Here is a 16,809-nt window from a genome sequence, read left to right on the forward strand (position 1 = left end):
TTGAATATTTTTCTTCGAGAGCAATTAATTTTGTTTTAAATGTTAGTTTTCCCCTTTCGTTGCAGTTTGTGGCCATTACTATAAAAATATTTTTTTACACAAAAAAGCAAGCATTACATATTGTATGTAACTCACCAGAAAATAAAGTGCTCAGTTTGAGATGAACATACTTATGATTTTTAATGCACTTTCCTGGCAGAAACAAGGACAATTTTCAACAATAAACGTTCCAAGGTACATGAGTGCTAAAGGGTATTTCCCCTAATATAAATTCGCTACTTATAATTACATGCGGGATACAGGCAGACACAAATTTAACGAAGATAAAATTTGATTTTTAAGTCACGCGGTGAAAAATATATGAAAAGATAAAGGGTTACTACAATTTGCAGACCGTGTTTTTATCGGAACCGTGTTGTATAAGTATCGCGTTCAACAAGGATTACTACAATTTTAGACCGCGTTGTATAAGTACCGCGTTATACGAGGATTACCTGTATTTAGAAATTTATGTACATTTAATCATACAAATGCAATATTTATTTTACAAATGATATTCTATCTTTCTCAATTTAGCTACTTGAATACAAATTCTACCCTACGTTTTTCTTTATGAACTGGTCAATAACATCGTCCTAAAAAGTTGGTTGTAGCTTAATTTTCCCAAGCAACACGCATGCTTGTAAAGGCTGGCTAGAGCTATTTTGACTGCGTATGCCCCATGTTTTTAAGCAACAGGGTGAGATGACGTGAGGGAGTGCTGAAGCGAGGACCTGGATGCTCCCACAACCGAGCAAGCCAAGGTAGTTTGACTAGCGTTGGCCTTCGATACACAACGCAAAGCTCAATTATTGCCACGCAAGCTTAAGACGTCTTCTGTCTACAAAAATAAAAACTTAAATGGAATGCTTATAAATGCATGCATTTATTAACAAATATTAATAACAAATTAACAATTTATTATTAATATTACTTCTTTCTCAATTAATGAGCTTGCGCAGCAAGCATGGAGAATTCGCCACTGATTATATATAATTGCTTTAATATGTATAAAATTTGTTATTTTAAATAAAGAGGGGGAACTCTCCGAAAACTACCTACTGTCGTCAAGATTTTAAATCCAACACTGATCCTAAGGTTAAGAGCATTTAACGTAAAGATATAATAAAAAGAAAATTAAACTAGTGAAGGAAAAATCTAGTTTGTCCGTATATATTCTAAGAAATAGGAAAACAAAAAAATTGCTGGAAAGAAAATTAGATAGTCTTTCACTCTAAAACTGGCCTTCTTCTGACATTTGGAATCGTAACGCACAGTCAGGTCTTTATTAAAAGAACAATCAAAATGAAAAACCGGATTTCGTGGCGATGACATAGGCATATTTAAAAATGCTTAGTCATCTTGCAACCAATTATCTTGTATAAAACAAAAAGTTAATACTGATGTTTCCTGGTACATTCTTTATTCCATATTGTTGGACGTAGATCCCATTTTAAGAAATTATTACATTCTTGAATTATGTTTTCTAGATTTATTTATTTATTTATTTATATTTATTTATATTTGAAATCATATATTCTCATTGTAGCTAACAACCGTTACCTGTAAAACAAAAGTTTTAAGCGACACACGTAATTTGAATTAATTTACTCCAAACTTTTATGAGCATAATGCAATATAAAAAAAGCAAAAAGTGTTAAATTACTAAACTTAATTATTCTTAATTGGTATTATTAAAAAATTCCCAATTATATTGTATTATTATACTTGCATTTTTCGAAACAAACGTTGATATCAAAAAATGGATCCTCCCCTTTTCATTTATTAACAAACCACTGCTCAAATTTTATTTATAAATAACTTAAATTTTGTAAAAAAAAAAAAAAGGGAAACATGAGTAACAGCCAACCTGTAATGGGAGTTTTAGCACATTAAATATAACTTTAATTTCTCGTCTGCTCTATTCACGAGAAATCTGTAAATGGCGCCACCTGTGTTTATGTTATGTAACTCTGAGCGTGAGTAATATTTTTGTTATTTTATTCGCGTATATTTCCTAATACTAGAGGTGGTTGTATGAACTAGTTGAGAATGAAGCTTAAGCAGTGGGTAAGAAAGAAATGCGAAGGCAATCAATTTTTCCGAGAGAGTGAACAACACGGGTATTCTTTACCTCAGGCAAACAATTACTCCTTTTAATCTGGTTCCCGGTTATCTTAAATTAGACCCAACATTCAATGCTACATCTGCATGAACTCAGGTAATTCTTAATCGAATTGCACTGTTAGGCGTGGGAAGACACAACTGGTTACTATGGATACTTGGCTCGTGCACAGAACACGATTTATAATTTAGGCTATCGGTTAGCAAAGCTTAGACGTCATGACATTTCCGAATCTTGACTTTTTTTTACAATGCCATTTTTTCCTTTTTGGCTGTTTGTATTTCTTCAAGATATCTTTTTTTATTCTAAACAATTCAAAGAAATAAGAGATGCGCATAATTGCCTTTTATGTATTTTTTTTAATTTCATCTCCTTTCTACGATTAGGTGGAAATTCAGTCTTATTTCTTAATTATTTTTCTATTCTTGCATTAGCTTCAAGCAAGTTTAATTTCCATCATAAATTTCATTATTAGTTTTTAATGAAAGAGAAAAAAGTGTGAGTTTGGGAAAACTGTGGGTTACTTTGAATGTTTTGATGTAGAAGCGAACTGATCCCTCATTGATTGGTTGACCAATCTCCTGAGTATTAAGGGAGCGAATTTGAAACGTTGTAAGCGAAGATTTACAAGAATCGTTCCATAGACGTTCATCAAGCCAGAAAGTGCTACTTGATACACGATTACAGTAGGTTTTCAGCACAGAAAAACTTGTAAAATCATTCTGTCCCTTCTTTACTATTTCAATTCACAAAATAAAGGACAAAATGGCCCATTTTAGAAAAAAATAATATTTATAAATCTAAAGGACAGAGCAGTGAAATAAAGGACGTATGGCCACAGTATCTATAAATGATCTGAATTTTGTGTTCAATCCAACCATTTGCAGTGGTTGGATTGAAGAAAAATATTCCTAGCAGCTTTTTCTTCCAAAATATGTGTTTGAAATAATACGCCTTTCCATTGAAAGATTTGATCGCTTGCGTTTCTAGGCGAGAAGAAAGCTCGGGGAAAAAAAAAGGTTCAGAGGTGGATAATAAAAGCAGTATCGATTTTGTGAAATACTGACTATGAAGACAGTCTAAAGGAATGTAATTCGCAGAGTCTGGTATATAGGGGAGGAGTGATGTGATTGAGACATATAAGTATAAAGAGGTAAGCTGACGAGATATGATAGATACCCAGGGTATTTTTCAAAGGAGGGAAGGGGATACAGACAAGAGGTGATTCTTGGAAGTTGCATAAAGGTGTGGTGCATTAAGAGTGCGGCATGACTTTTTTGCATGAAGAATGGTTGGTGAGTGGAACGTGGAACTCGTTTGCCGAATGAGTTAAGTGCGCAAACACTGAATCAATTTAAGATGAAGGTATGAGACATTATCTCTCTCTCTCTCTCTCTCTCTCTCAGTTTCCAAAAGAAAAAGGAAAAAAAAAAACACTAGAAAATTTTTCAAAAATCTTTTCCTAATTAAAATTCATTTCTTTAAATTTATGTTGTGTTATGTTTTCTATTTCTACTTAGGAATTAGCGGTCACATAAGGTGGGAATACCCTATAGCTCTCGGGAATCACGGCCGCTGTGAGTGAAGTAGTGCTCGGGCGGACCGAGCGCTACTTCGTTTGTCCGAGCCGGGTTAAAGGAGATCACGGGTATCATTTATTGGCGATCACTGCAGATGCTCAGGCATAGGTCGTATGCGATGCGTACTGTCTATTCTCAAATCGTCTACTCAACTCTCCCCCCCCCCAAAAAAAAAGATTAAATCTTTTTTTCTTCGATTCTCGTCATGAGCAGACACGTTTATGGGCGTATAACATCAACGGTGGATCTGGTGAATGATTATTTAAAGTAATCTTTTTTTTTTTTTTTTCGTATTCAGAAAATGCTATTTTTAGAATGAGCTATAGACAGTTCAGTGATAGTACTATAGGAAACATTTACATTATTATTACAACTCTTCTATCCTATTTACAGTTTGCTTCCAAATTAGTCAATTTTTCCGAAGTCCAATATCGTTAGATCTTATTTCTGTCTTCTAAGGCACTTCTGAAGTGCCCTAGAAGACTGAATTAATCCACCTAGATGTTGGTCTTCCTCTGGGGATTTCTCATGCCATCTCCTATTCTGTTTCAGTGATCATACCACCTTAGATTCGCTCTTCTCACCTATTCTCTCTATAATGCATACAGTGTCACGTTCTTTCTCAATATCTTCAGTATGATTCTGTGATTTATGTCATCTGTTTGCCTCCCTAATTTTTCTAAGAACTCATACCCTACTATCTCTGGTCTTTGATCAAGTGTTGTGTATACTGAAACACTTCGTATGTTGTTGCTGTAATGCTTGGACTAATATCTTTTTCCTGAAGTGCTGAAATATTTTATGTTATAGGTTCTCATTTTTCGTTTCAATATTATTTAAAGAGGAAAAAACGAGGTAAAATATTTCGAAATTCTAATAAAGCCCCAGACAGGCTACAGGAATTTTAATGAAGTTTGGTATACAAAATCTTTACTAAAATTTGTTAGGCCAGTTTACCTCAGTTTTGGTTTCAGTTGGATCATTTCAGTGTCAGGATTAGGCTTAACGAAATTTTTTACGGTAAATGTTGGCAAAAACGGTTAAACGTTTATGCTAATGAATGGCAAGGCTGGATTCGCCCTTGCAGTGTGTAAAAGAGATGAAAACGTGTTGAGTAGGATTTCGAATTATTCGCCAAGACCTCCACCCAAAGGATTTCAGGTGTATCACCAACTGAAATACAGGAATTAATTGAAGGCCATTGTGCCTTTCTTCTGGAAAAGATCGGAGTTCGATTTTCGTCGTGACGAGAGGAATCTTTTTTTTTGTGTGGACTTTTTCAGTTGAAGATGAAATAGTCGATCACATACGGCGGCTGAAAATGTCTTTTTCCGAAACTCGGATTTTTCATCTCGCATATAGGCAAATCGATCATGAGAATACACGCAATTCACGAAGGAATTCGAACCTGGGTCTCTTCGACTAAAGAGATCGTCTGTACCAACTGAGCAACGGAGACTCTAAAATGCACTACTGGCTAAAAAAAACAACTCATTTTTTTAAAAAATGATTTTTGCAAAATTCATAACATACATCAGCTTCCTTTTTGTTCATACGACTCATAATACTGTTTCGCGGATAGATAGTATTTAAATTTGGTATTTAGAAATCTGTAAATCATATACGATTAAAGTACCCGAATAGTTTATTCAAATGTTTTGATTTAAATCATCTATAAATATGGTGACCATTTTTTTTTTTTTTTTTGGAGAAAATAAAGGACCAATCAGAAATTGTTTCATAATAAGAAAAGCAGGTTGCATTTATTTTTCACTAAAACTAAAAAGCTTTATAATATTTATTATAAAATATAAGCATTACATAGCATTTTAAACAATCATATTACTACTTTAAAAAAATTTAATTTTGACACTTTTCACAAGAATGAACTTTTTTTTGATAAATCAGGTTTGTGTTTTAAAAATTCATAAAACTGTATCCAATTCATGTCAAAGTTGCCTTTCTTATAAATGCATGCTTTCAATATTTTGATTTTTAATTGTTTTTTTTTTTCCACTGGTTCAAAAATTGTTCAGTAATATGGATCAGTTAAAGTTCAGTGGGGGCATTAGATCCAGAGAACAAAATTCAACGATTTTTAAAATGCTTTTAAAAGACACTTGTGAAATATTTAATAATTTCAACCCATCTACTTTGGCAGGACTCGTCATTTTTGTCTCCATTCTTCGATCTTTTCGCTAGCGAGTGCCGGTGAAATGACAGTTTCATGTTTCTATGGGCCGTGTGCTGGGCGCCAATAATCAATTCACAAAATAAAGGGCAAGATGGCCATTTTAGAAAAAAAAAAATCTAAAGGACAGAGCAGTGAAATAAAGGACGTATGGTCACCGTATCTATCAATGATCTGAATTTTGTTTTCAGTGAACCATTTGTAGTATCATAATTAGGCAAAATTATACTGTAACACGATATAATTACAAATTATAATGTATAAACAGTCCACAAAGCCAGAAAACTCGCATTTTTTTTTTTTTTTGATTGTCTAGAATCATTTCCATACTTTTATTATTATTACGTTACACTTCCAGGGAGTCCAAGGACTCATCGAGGGAGGGAACCTACTCTACAACTCTGTCTACACCACTCAATCCACCAACTATGACTGACCACAATTACACCACGCTATCTACCGCCCACCACCACTAATATTTCAAAAGACAATCACAACCATCCATGCCCACGGCAGGATTCGAACCCGCAGCCTTTGGCTGGAGAGCAGATACACTAATCAGGCCGGCATCTATATATTCGCCTTTTATTGGTGAATCCAGAAATAATGCTGGATTTAATATCCACTTGATTTATATAATTGTGCATCGCTGAAATGAAGGCCTTTTGGCTCTTTATTTTAGTAAAAGTGAAAATACTTACTATTTTCACTTTCTTACTCTTCACTCTTGACCTTCTCCATCAAATCTTTCATGTCCTCTCTCATACGGAACTTATCGCTACTTAAGTCATTATTTTTTTTTTTTTAATTCAAGACTCTTTAAGGTGAAAGTTTTATTTTTGGTTACATAGATGGCAAATGATGTAATTTTTAACATGTTCATTGCCAATCATGCGATATCGCGCGATGCGAGTTCTCACCAAAAGGCCGATCACGCGTTATCGCGTAGACGTCGCTAACTAAATAAAAAAATAAAAAAAAAATTTTGCCACCACACGAAATTCCAATTTTCAGCTTGGCAATGAACGATACGCGCGATGCGAGCTCTCACCAAACGGCCGATCACGCGTTATCGCGTGGACATCGCTAACTAAATTAAAAAAAAAAAATTGGCCACCAGACGAAATTCCAATTTTCAGCTTGGCAATGAAAGTGTTAAGGAATGGAAACATTTTCACAATTAACTACTATTTGGCTGAGCTCCTTTAACATGTTAATATATTCATTAAGGAATATAAATTGTTCTGTTATTATTCTGACTGAAGCCAATACTGGTAAATATTTGTACATATAATGTAATATGCATGGCATTCCAGTTAAAATGAAATAATGATAGATTTTAAACAAATTTATTACTTTATCATACATTCAAGGCCACACAATGTCTATCGTGATGGTTTCTTTGATCATCGTGAGATTCTCTGCACCTCTAAGAGAATACCATTTTAAAATCTGTTACTCAATGTCTTTTGAGATGTTGATTATATTTTTCTATAGCAGTTACTACATTATTAGAATTGCACTTGAGGTGGTAGGCGGGGCTCAAAAAATATGCAAAATCCTACTCACCACACACAAAAATCATACTTGCCCAAGACAACTCCCCCAACCATTTTTAATGATATTTCCCAATAAGTTAATAGAAGTTTCAAAAAGTGATTTCAGTGGTGGTGGTGCTGCATCATTGTTTTGACATTTCATTCGTTTGAGTACTGTTCCAAGGAGAGGTCCGTAATTAATAAGAATAGGAAAAACAGTAAAAACAATGATCGTTGCTTGGAAATTTTTTTATTTAAATTAAAAATGAGAACACAGAGATCTTTATTACAGGAAATGATCTAGAGAAAGATGAGAGTGGCAGGATATGTACTGAGAGGTTCAGCAGGACAGAGGATACCAACAGTTTTAGAAGGAAAAATATGGGAAAAGGATCAAGAGGTAAAAAACGAAGGACATGGTTTGAAGATATAAGATAATGGACAGGATCACATGTCTATACAGAAACAAAAAGGAATGCCACCAACAGAGAGAGAACTGGAAGGACACGGTGCTGCACCCTCTCTCACTGAGGAAGCTACATGAAGAAGAAGAAGAAATTTAAAAGATTCGATTTTGTCCGGTCTATAGATGCTCACTAGCTGGCAAAATCTACTCGCCACTGGTGAGCATATTTGTTGAGTTCTGATGGTAAGAGATCTGGGGTGTGATGACAAATAAGGCTTCAGTGAAACAATGATATTTTTGAAGGTAATACAGAAGACTACTACCATGTTAAAGGAGAATGCTGAAATAAGGCATTGATTTGACAGTATTTAGAATGCTGTGTGCAGATCTGGATTCTGCATATGGAAAGGATCCACAAACAAGTAATCGAGGAAGAGAGGGTGAGGCAGTGTGGTTTAAATAACTTAGCAAACAGGAGAAGAAAGACAAAAGCTGATGACCGAGACATACGTTGTCTCGGTCATCAGCTATACGATATAATCTTTATCAGGTAGGTGTATACTGAACAGAGGAGTGGATGAACAGGAGAACACGAGATCATCCCTAGAGGCTGCATAAGGGTATTCAGAGCAAGAGTGATAAAGAATTTTACATGAAAAATGTTTAGTGAATGCAGTGATTTGCTACAGTAGGATGGCAAATAACAAATGCACAAACACTGAGTTTCCCACCCCCAAAGAGTAGGAGATATGATAGACTGTACATAAAGACCCTCTCCGTGATGAATTTCAGGAAGAAAAACAGAAAGAAAAACAATTAAAATACTATTTAATTCATTCCTCCACTATTTCATCCCATTCACAAAAAGATCTTCAGGTAGTACAATATGAGACTTTGTGTATAAGACATATACACAAAACTAAGTGAAACACGTGGATGCAAGACTAGCGTCCCAACTAGGTTGGGTGCCTTTTGTGGGCACCTGCTGGTGGCCTAGGATGTAAACTGAGATTTAGTGTATTAGTGTTTCCCATATTTTGGGAAGTTTTATGCAACAGTATTTATTCGGGCAAGGTTGAGTTTTGAAAATAGCCACAAATTCTAAAAAACACTCTTTCTCTTCTAAATTTACTGTGATGGATCATGGTAGGAGATGTTGATCAATTTTCAATGAAACGTACGTAAAGCATGGTCTGCGAGGCCTGATTGACCAGTCTTGACTACAAATGCATTTTTTATGTTCTGTGCAGATGGTGCTTGATCTTCCTGTTTGTCCATAGTAGGCCAACTTACAGGTACAGGGAACTCTCTATACACCAGGAACTAAGAAAGGAGAGATTGTCATTTCAAGCACTACTTGAAACTAGCTAACCTTATGTATGTATGTTACAAGCCTCATATTGCACTTCCTGAAGATGTTTCAGTGACTGGGATGAAATACTGGAAGAATTAAACAGTATTTTAAATAATTTCTCAGTGCTGTTTCATTTCACTAAGTCTCCTGGTTGATTTTTTTTTTATTTGGAAATTTTGATTAAAGTGTAACAGAATTAAAATTAAAGCTAGAATAATGAAAAGGCCATTTACAAAGTGTCTTTTTCATTATTCCGGCAATTCACCATGCCATCTTCAACTGTCCTTGTATCCCTTAAACTATAATCCCCTATCCACAATCACCCTCAAATTCCTTGCTTCCTCCACTCTTACAGTGCATTTCCATTAATACAGCAGACTGCATCCCATCTCCTTGTTCCAAAGTGCAAACCACACACTTTGTTGCAAACACTCTTCAGTGTTTGCAAAAAAGGAGGAGATATTCCCACTTTTCTATCCACAACACATCTCAGTTTTGTGTCATCTACAAATGGTATGCCTATCTCATACTATATCATATCTGATATAACAACCTGATACTATATCATCAATATATATATATATATATATATTGATGATTATATATTGATATATTGATATATTGATATCTATCTTATGCTCTTCTATCTTCTATCTATATACGTATATATATATATATATATATATATTACTGACTCCAAGACCGAGATAACATATAAAGATTTTAATGATAAATACTACTAGTTTCGGCATATAGCAGCCTTCTTCAGGTATTTATAAAGGAAAGGAATACTAATAAACATTGAATTATTTAAACAAACTGGAAATTACAGGTACAAATTGCCTCACATAATCGATACATAAAAACGTTGTATTTTTCAAGTTGTTCCAACTGGCGTGCCATTGTTTGTTGCAATTGTGCATGCAAGTTCACGTGAACGCCAATATTGAATAACTGCAGCATGGCTATCTGGGATGTTATAACTTAAATTATTATTTAAGTGGACCGGGTTCAGTAGGATTTCTCTTGATTCTACGATTTTCCTTTCAAATTCATCTTCACAGCGAAAAATATTTTCTGATCTATTCCAGCATACAGAGTGGCTTTGTTGGTCATCATTAAGATTATTTGAAAAAAGAACATGACTGGATAACGCAGTTGCATGAGATCTTTTGTATGAGATGTCTCTCTTATGCTCTTCTATGCGTTGTTCAATAGATTTGTTAGTTTGACCAAAGTATGGGATATTGCAATCACACCACAATTTATATACTCCAGGGTACTTAAGGTTGTGATGAGTAGGTTTTGGATGGCTGATTAGAGAGCGGATTTTTGGAAGTGTGGTGAAGAAGGTCCTGATATTATATTTTTTAAGGACTTTAGCTATTTTCTTAGAGACTGTGCTAATGTATGGAATGGAGATGCTACCTTTAAAATTAATAGTCTCTGTTGTGCACTGCTTAGGAGGGTTCAGAAGAAATTTCTTAATTGTTTTTTCAGAGTATCCATTTTGTTTAAAAATAAGAGTGAGGTGATTCATTTCTTTTTGTAGTTCATCTTGTTCATTTAAGAGAGAACGTGCTCTGTGTCCTAAGGTAGATATAATTCCAAGTTTTTGTGGTGGAAAATGATGAGAAAGATTACGCAGATATCTATTGGTATGCGTAGGTTTTCGGTACATAGAGATTTTTAATCTTTCAGAGCATCGTGTAAGCATAACATCCAAGAAAGGTAAAGAGTTATTATTTTCTATATCAGCAGTAAATTTTATATTAGGATGTTGGATGTTTAGATGACGAAGAAAATCTGTGAGAGCTGTGTGCCCGTGATTCCAAATAATGAATATATCATCAACATATCTTTTCCAAACTTTTGGTTTAAATGAGAAGGAAGATATGGCTTTCTTTTCAAAGTCTTCAAGGAAGATGTTAGCTAACACTGGGGACAAAGGGTTGCCCATTGCCAGGCCTTGTTTTTGTTGGTAAATGGAGTCCTTATATCTGAAGTAACCAGAATGAATGCAATGCTTTAATAAAGTGAACATTTTTTTGGATAATTTATCCTGTAGTAATGTAAGTACCTCGTCCGTAGGAACGTTTGTAAATAAAGATATAATGTCCAAACTAGCTAGAATATCATTATCATCGATGGGAATATCTTTAATATGAGAAACAAAATCTGTGGTGTTTTTGATGAAAGATGAAGATTTATTGGAGAAACACTTGAGGTACTTTGCTAAATATTTTGAAAGTTTATATGTAGGTGAATCAATTCCTTCCACAATTGGGCGAAGAGGGATGTTTTCTTTATGAATTTTTGGAACTCCATAGATGCGTGGGATAAGAGGATGTAGAGAGCGTAATGAGAGGCGAATATTATGAGGAAGTTCACTCGCAGTCTTTAACAAGTTGTTTGTACGGTTTTATAATTCTCTTGTAGGATCTTCCTGAAGAATTGAATATATTGAACTATCTTCAAGTAATTGAAGCATTTTGTTGTGGTAATCTTCAGAGTTGAGGATGACCGTAGAGTTGCCTTTATCTGCAGGTAAAATAATAATGTTACTGTTCTTAATTTTAAAGGTAGCATCTCTGTTCCATAGATTAGCACAGTCTCTAAGAAAATAGCTAAAGTCCTTAAAAAATATAATATCAGGACCTTCTTCACCACACTTCCAAAAATCCGCTCTCTAATCAGCCATCCAAAACCTACTCATCACAACCTTAAGTACCCTGGAGTATATAAATTGTGGTGTGATTGCAATATCCCATACTTTGGTCAAACTAACAAATCTATTGAACAACGCATAGAAGAGCATAAGAGAGACATCTCATACAAAAGATCTCATGCAACTGCGTTATCCAGTCATGTTCTTTTTTCAAATAATCTTAATGATGACCAACAAAGCCACTCTGTATGCTGGAATAGATCAGAAAATATTTTTCGCTGTGAAGATGAATTTGAAAGGAAAATCGTAGAATCAAGAGAAATCCTACTGAACCCGGTCCACTTAAATAATAATTTAAGTTATAACATCCCAGATAGCCATGCTGCAGTTATTCAATATTGGCGTTCACGTGAACTTGCACGCACAATTGCAACAAACAATGGCACGCCAGTTGGAACAACTTGAAAAACACAACGTTTTTATGTATCGATTATGTGAGGCAATTTGTACCTGTAATTTCCAGTTTGTTTAAATAATTCAATGTTTATTAGTATTCCTTTCCTTTATAAATACCTGAAGAAGGCTGCTATATGCCGAAACTAGTAGTATTTATCATTAAAATCTTTATATGTTATCTCGGTCTTGGAGTCATTAAATCTATTTTTTGAAATGTATAACAACCGAGTAAAAGCTGATCGCCACATACTGTATATATTACTGTATATATAAGTGAAATAACTGACTACTGCAGAGTACCTTGCAACACCCTTCATACTGTTCTTCTCTGAGACACTAAGACTGAGTAGTATACCAGGTGCTTTTGACCAGATCAAGATAAGATAAGGAATCGTGACGTGATTGGTTGTTCAGACGATGACGTTATTGTGTGTGTGACATCATGAGTTTGGAACGTTTGGAATTTCCCTGGGGCAGATGTGTCAGTGACGTAGTTCTTGTGTTTTGGTTAGCGTATGGAATTGTGGGTGATGGTAGAGATAAGGACTCGTGTCGTGATTGGTGGGACAGTTTAAACCAAATAGGGGTAGAGTGAATGAGGCAAGCAACGTCCGTGTCATGGATGTGTGTTGATATCAGATGCAGAGAAGTGACGTCATTTGTTAGTTGTAAATAAGTGACATTATTGTTTTGAATGGAAAAGGAAGATATATTAGTGGACAAGGATTCGTGTCGTGATTGGTGGGACACTTTTAACCAAACAGGGGCAGGATGAATGGGGAAAGCGACGTCCGTGTCGTGGATGTGTGTTGTTATGAGTTGTAGATAAGTAAATGGTTTGCATATGGCATTATGGGTGATGGATAGTGATAAGCTACAGTTTGGAATTTTGCTGGGCCCCCCATCTGTCAGGGACATCATGTGGTGTGATTGGTTCACACCACGTGATGAAGAAAAAAAAAACGTTTTTTTTTTCCTCCAAAGTTATCAGTATGCTCTATGAATTCCCATTATATTTTAACAGGAAAGAAATACCCCAAACTGTATTGGAAAATTAGTACAGCCATCTATAGACAACCAAATATAAAACTTGATGACAATGACGGACGTTTGTCACCCTGGGAAAATCCCAAGATATCTTATCTTTAAACATCACCCACTATTCCATAGGCAAACCAAAACACCACGTGATGTCACAGAGACATATGTTCCCCAGAAATTTCCAAACACATAACGTCACGATTCCTTATTTCGAAAGCATACCCACAATGCTTTACGCGAACCAATCACACCACGTGGTGTCCCTGACAGAAGGGAGCCTCCAGCTAAATTCCAAACTCCAGCTTATCATTACCCATCGCCATAATGCCATACACAAACCATTTACTTATCTACAACTCAAAACAATACACATCCACGACACGGACGTCGCTTCCCCCATTCACCCCACCCCTGTTTGGTTTAAAGTGTCCCACCAATCACACCACGAATCCTTATCTCTACCATCACCCACAATTCCAAACGCCAACCAAAACACAAGAACTGACGAGACATCTGCCCCAGGGAAATTCCAAACATTCCAAACTCATGATGTCACACACACAATGACGTCATCATCTGAACAACCAATGACGTCACGATTTCTTATCTTGATCTCCATCTGGTTAAAAGCGCCTGGTATACTACTAACCTGTATATGCAAAGCCTCATCTGTCATTTAACTAGTCTTGAATCCCCATCTCCTCCCTTCAATTTAATATTAATTTATCAATTGGCAATAAAAATCTTATTGCCAATTTAATAAAATTGTTTCAGTCGAGTAAAAATTCTATTTTTATTTTAGAATAACATGTGAAGAAATGTTGCTGAAGTCTGTGAGCAACAACAATAAACAAGGCTCTACTCTTCCCCCCCCCCCAAAAAAAATAGGATTTATGACAATGACGAATAAAGTGTAAAAGATAAAACGTGAAATCAGTGAATTTCACCAGCATCATTAAGGGCAACACTAGCAAAAAAATTCGCCACTTTTCAATGGCCACTAAACAATTAATACTGAAATATAGTCAACAAAAATACAGGAAGGGGGGTTAGCAATTTCGCTACGAAGCGTGAAAGCAAGGAGGAAGGGGAAGGCTAGAATAATTTCCATACTTATTTATACTGATGCCATTTAATTTCTAATATGTTAAAACCTGCATTTTAACCTTTTTTTTATTATTATTTTTTTAATGATTCCGCTTTTTTTTTTTTTTTTTTTTTGTCTTCTACCTAAAATTTGACGGTAGGAAATTTTCTTTACTGCTTATAATTTATAATCGTACAATTTCCCATACAAAACTATACCTGTGAGACACTAATCAAAACTGGAGTCTTGATAGGATTCAAGTATACTGCATTTTCAAAGCATTTTAAGTATATTTTAAATATTTTAAGTTGTTTATATTAAAACTGTTTTTATTTATTTTTTTAGGCAACGATGTTAACTCGATTCAAGAAATCCACTAATGTTCGTATTATGGAGGCAGCTACAGTTACTGTGATCGTATTTCTTGTGGCGGCTGTGCTCGTTTACTGGTTCTCCTGACAACTGCACGTGTTTCGAATAATTTGCTCTCACGAGAAGATTAACATTTGTGTAATCAGTTTGATGTCAGTAAGAGTATTTAAACCGATGTTTAATATTCATGTGTAAATAAAGTGTTTTAATTTATTTCCACTAAACTTGCTAACGAGAGTTTTGTATGTGTTATCATTCTATTAATGCATCCCCCCCCCATCGTTGTATGAGTCGTTTGCGTAATGTGGACACAGCCATAGGCTACTACAAAGCAGACGAACTCTACTGCATTATAAATATGGCGTGTTAAGAATAAGCGAAACGTTTTAATATCTGCAGGCTTATAAATGACATTGGGAATAATAATTTCATATATCAAGAGCTTATATCATTTTCTGAAATTCTTTGCTGATATCAAAAGAAAACAGCGACGTAATTCTTATTGATAAACCGATGACAAATGTTGTACTTGAACCTTATCATTAAAATGCATTTATTTCGTTGGAATAACATACTTTGGATACGCTGCAAAATATAATTACATCTTTCAGCTTCTGATTCATTGCCACAAGCAAACGATGGAATTTCGCTACTAAATATTTATAAAGGAATATGGTTTCATTTTAAGAAGAATAACTAAAGGATAAATATATTTCATTTTTCTTCACTTATTTCCCTCTAAAATCCCGCCGAGGCTGAGTTCTAGAAAATATTCAACCGCACTTTACCTCGATCATTTTGTTTCGTTCCCTGCATATAAAGTGTATATTCTCAAATCTTTTTGTTTTGAATATTTACATTAAAAGACAATGTGAAACATAGTTCAAAGGGCGAATGTTTTGTGGATAAAAATGCATTCAAATTAAAAAATTCCTACTGATAACGGAAGCAGAAGTCTTCCAGAAAATCATAAAAATAATCCCTCGATGAGTCTCGACTCCAGGAGGTGCTTGTTTGCATAATAATAATAAACACGAGAAAGAATAAAAGGAAATTTAATTCGAAATATGAGAAGTATTTTCTTGAAAGGTTTTCTTAATAAACTGTGAAGCAAATTGTTATCTTTATTTTACTTTTTTTTTATAGAAAATAAAATAAATATTTTGGAAACATAATATTGTTTCCAAAAGTATTCGTAGACCATGATCACGTGATATATAAATATACACAGCTAACAACGTAGAGGTCGTTCGAATAAGTCGACTACAGGCCAGTTCATACTAGGATTCAGAATTTTTGAAATACTGAATGCATTATTTTAATGCACTCTGCATTAAAATAATGAAATAAAAAACGTTTTTGAAATACGTCATTTTATTTTATTTTATTTTTTTAAATATCATCCGTCAAGCATACACACGAGATGCAATGCCTATAGAAAATAAATGGCGTGTGTTGACAGGGATCTGTTGATTTTTTCCCCTTTATTAAGAGCTGGAATTGTAGTCTTTGGGGGAATACTTCATAAAAAAGAAATTTTTAGTGCTTTACACCAGATGTAAGAACAATATTCAAAGACTGAACACATTTGTACAGAGCTCGTAGCTGGACAGAATACGCGAAGTTTTTTTGAAACCGAGGGTGATACTGAAGTGATATAATTCTGCCAGAAAAGGCTACGGATTAAGTAGTAGTCCGAAAAGAGAAATCTGGTCATGAACTGTTGAGCATCATAAAAGGTAAGGAGGAATAAGAACTAAGGTCTTATGTTTCTGTTAGCTCAGTAGAAGTGGCGTTTGCATTCTACAGCGCTTGACCGCATGAAGAAAGGATTTGGTGGTTCAAATCTAGTCGCCGACTAGAGGAAATTTTTCTAAGCCTTTTTTCGGCCGGTTCCCGAGTTAGTCGATCTCTGGCCCGGGCTAGCGGTTTTTTTCTCCCGGAAACTCGGG

General features: G+C 34.8%; 1 protein-coding gene across 1 annotated transcript in view; it reads left to right on the forward strand.

Annotated features, from left to right (window-relative positions):
- The window catches only part of LOC150093235 (bcl-2-related ovarian killer protein homolog B-like), a 79,482-nt gene extending 64,401 nt beyond the window's left edge, over window positions 1-15,081 (forward strand). Inside the window, exon 2 of the mRNA XM_090413942.1 lies at window positions 14,831-15,081. Coding sequence (XP_090270068.1) covers window positions 14,831-14,944 — 114 coding nt within the window. The 3' untranslated portion in view covers window positions 14,945-15,081. The remainder of the gene's footprint in view (window positions 1-14,830) is intronic.
- Window positions 15,082-16,809: the final 1,728 nt, after the last annotated feature.

This window comes from Typopeltis vanoorti, chromosome 24 (genome assembly GCF_054136105.1).
Source record: "Typopeltis vanoorti isolate ZY-2024b chromosome 24, IOZ_Tvanoo_1.0, whole genome shotgun sequence".
Lineage (NCBI taxonomy): Eukaryota > Metazoa > Arthropoda > Arachnida > Uropygi > Thelyphonidae > Typopeltis > Typopeltis vanoorti.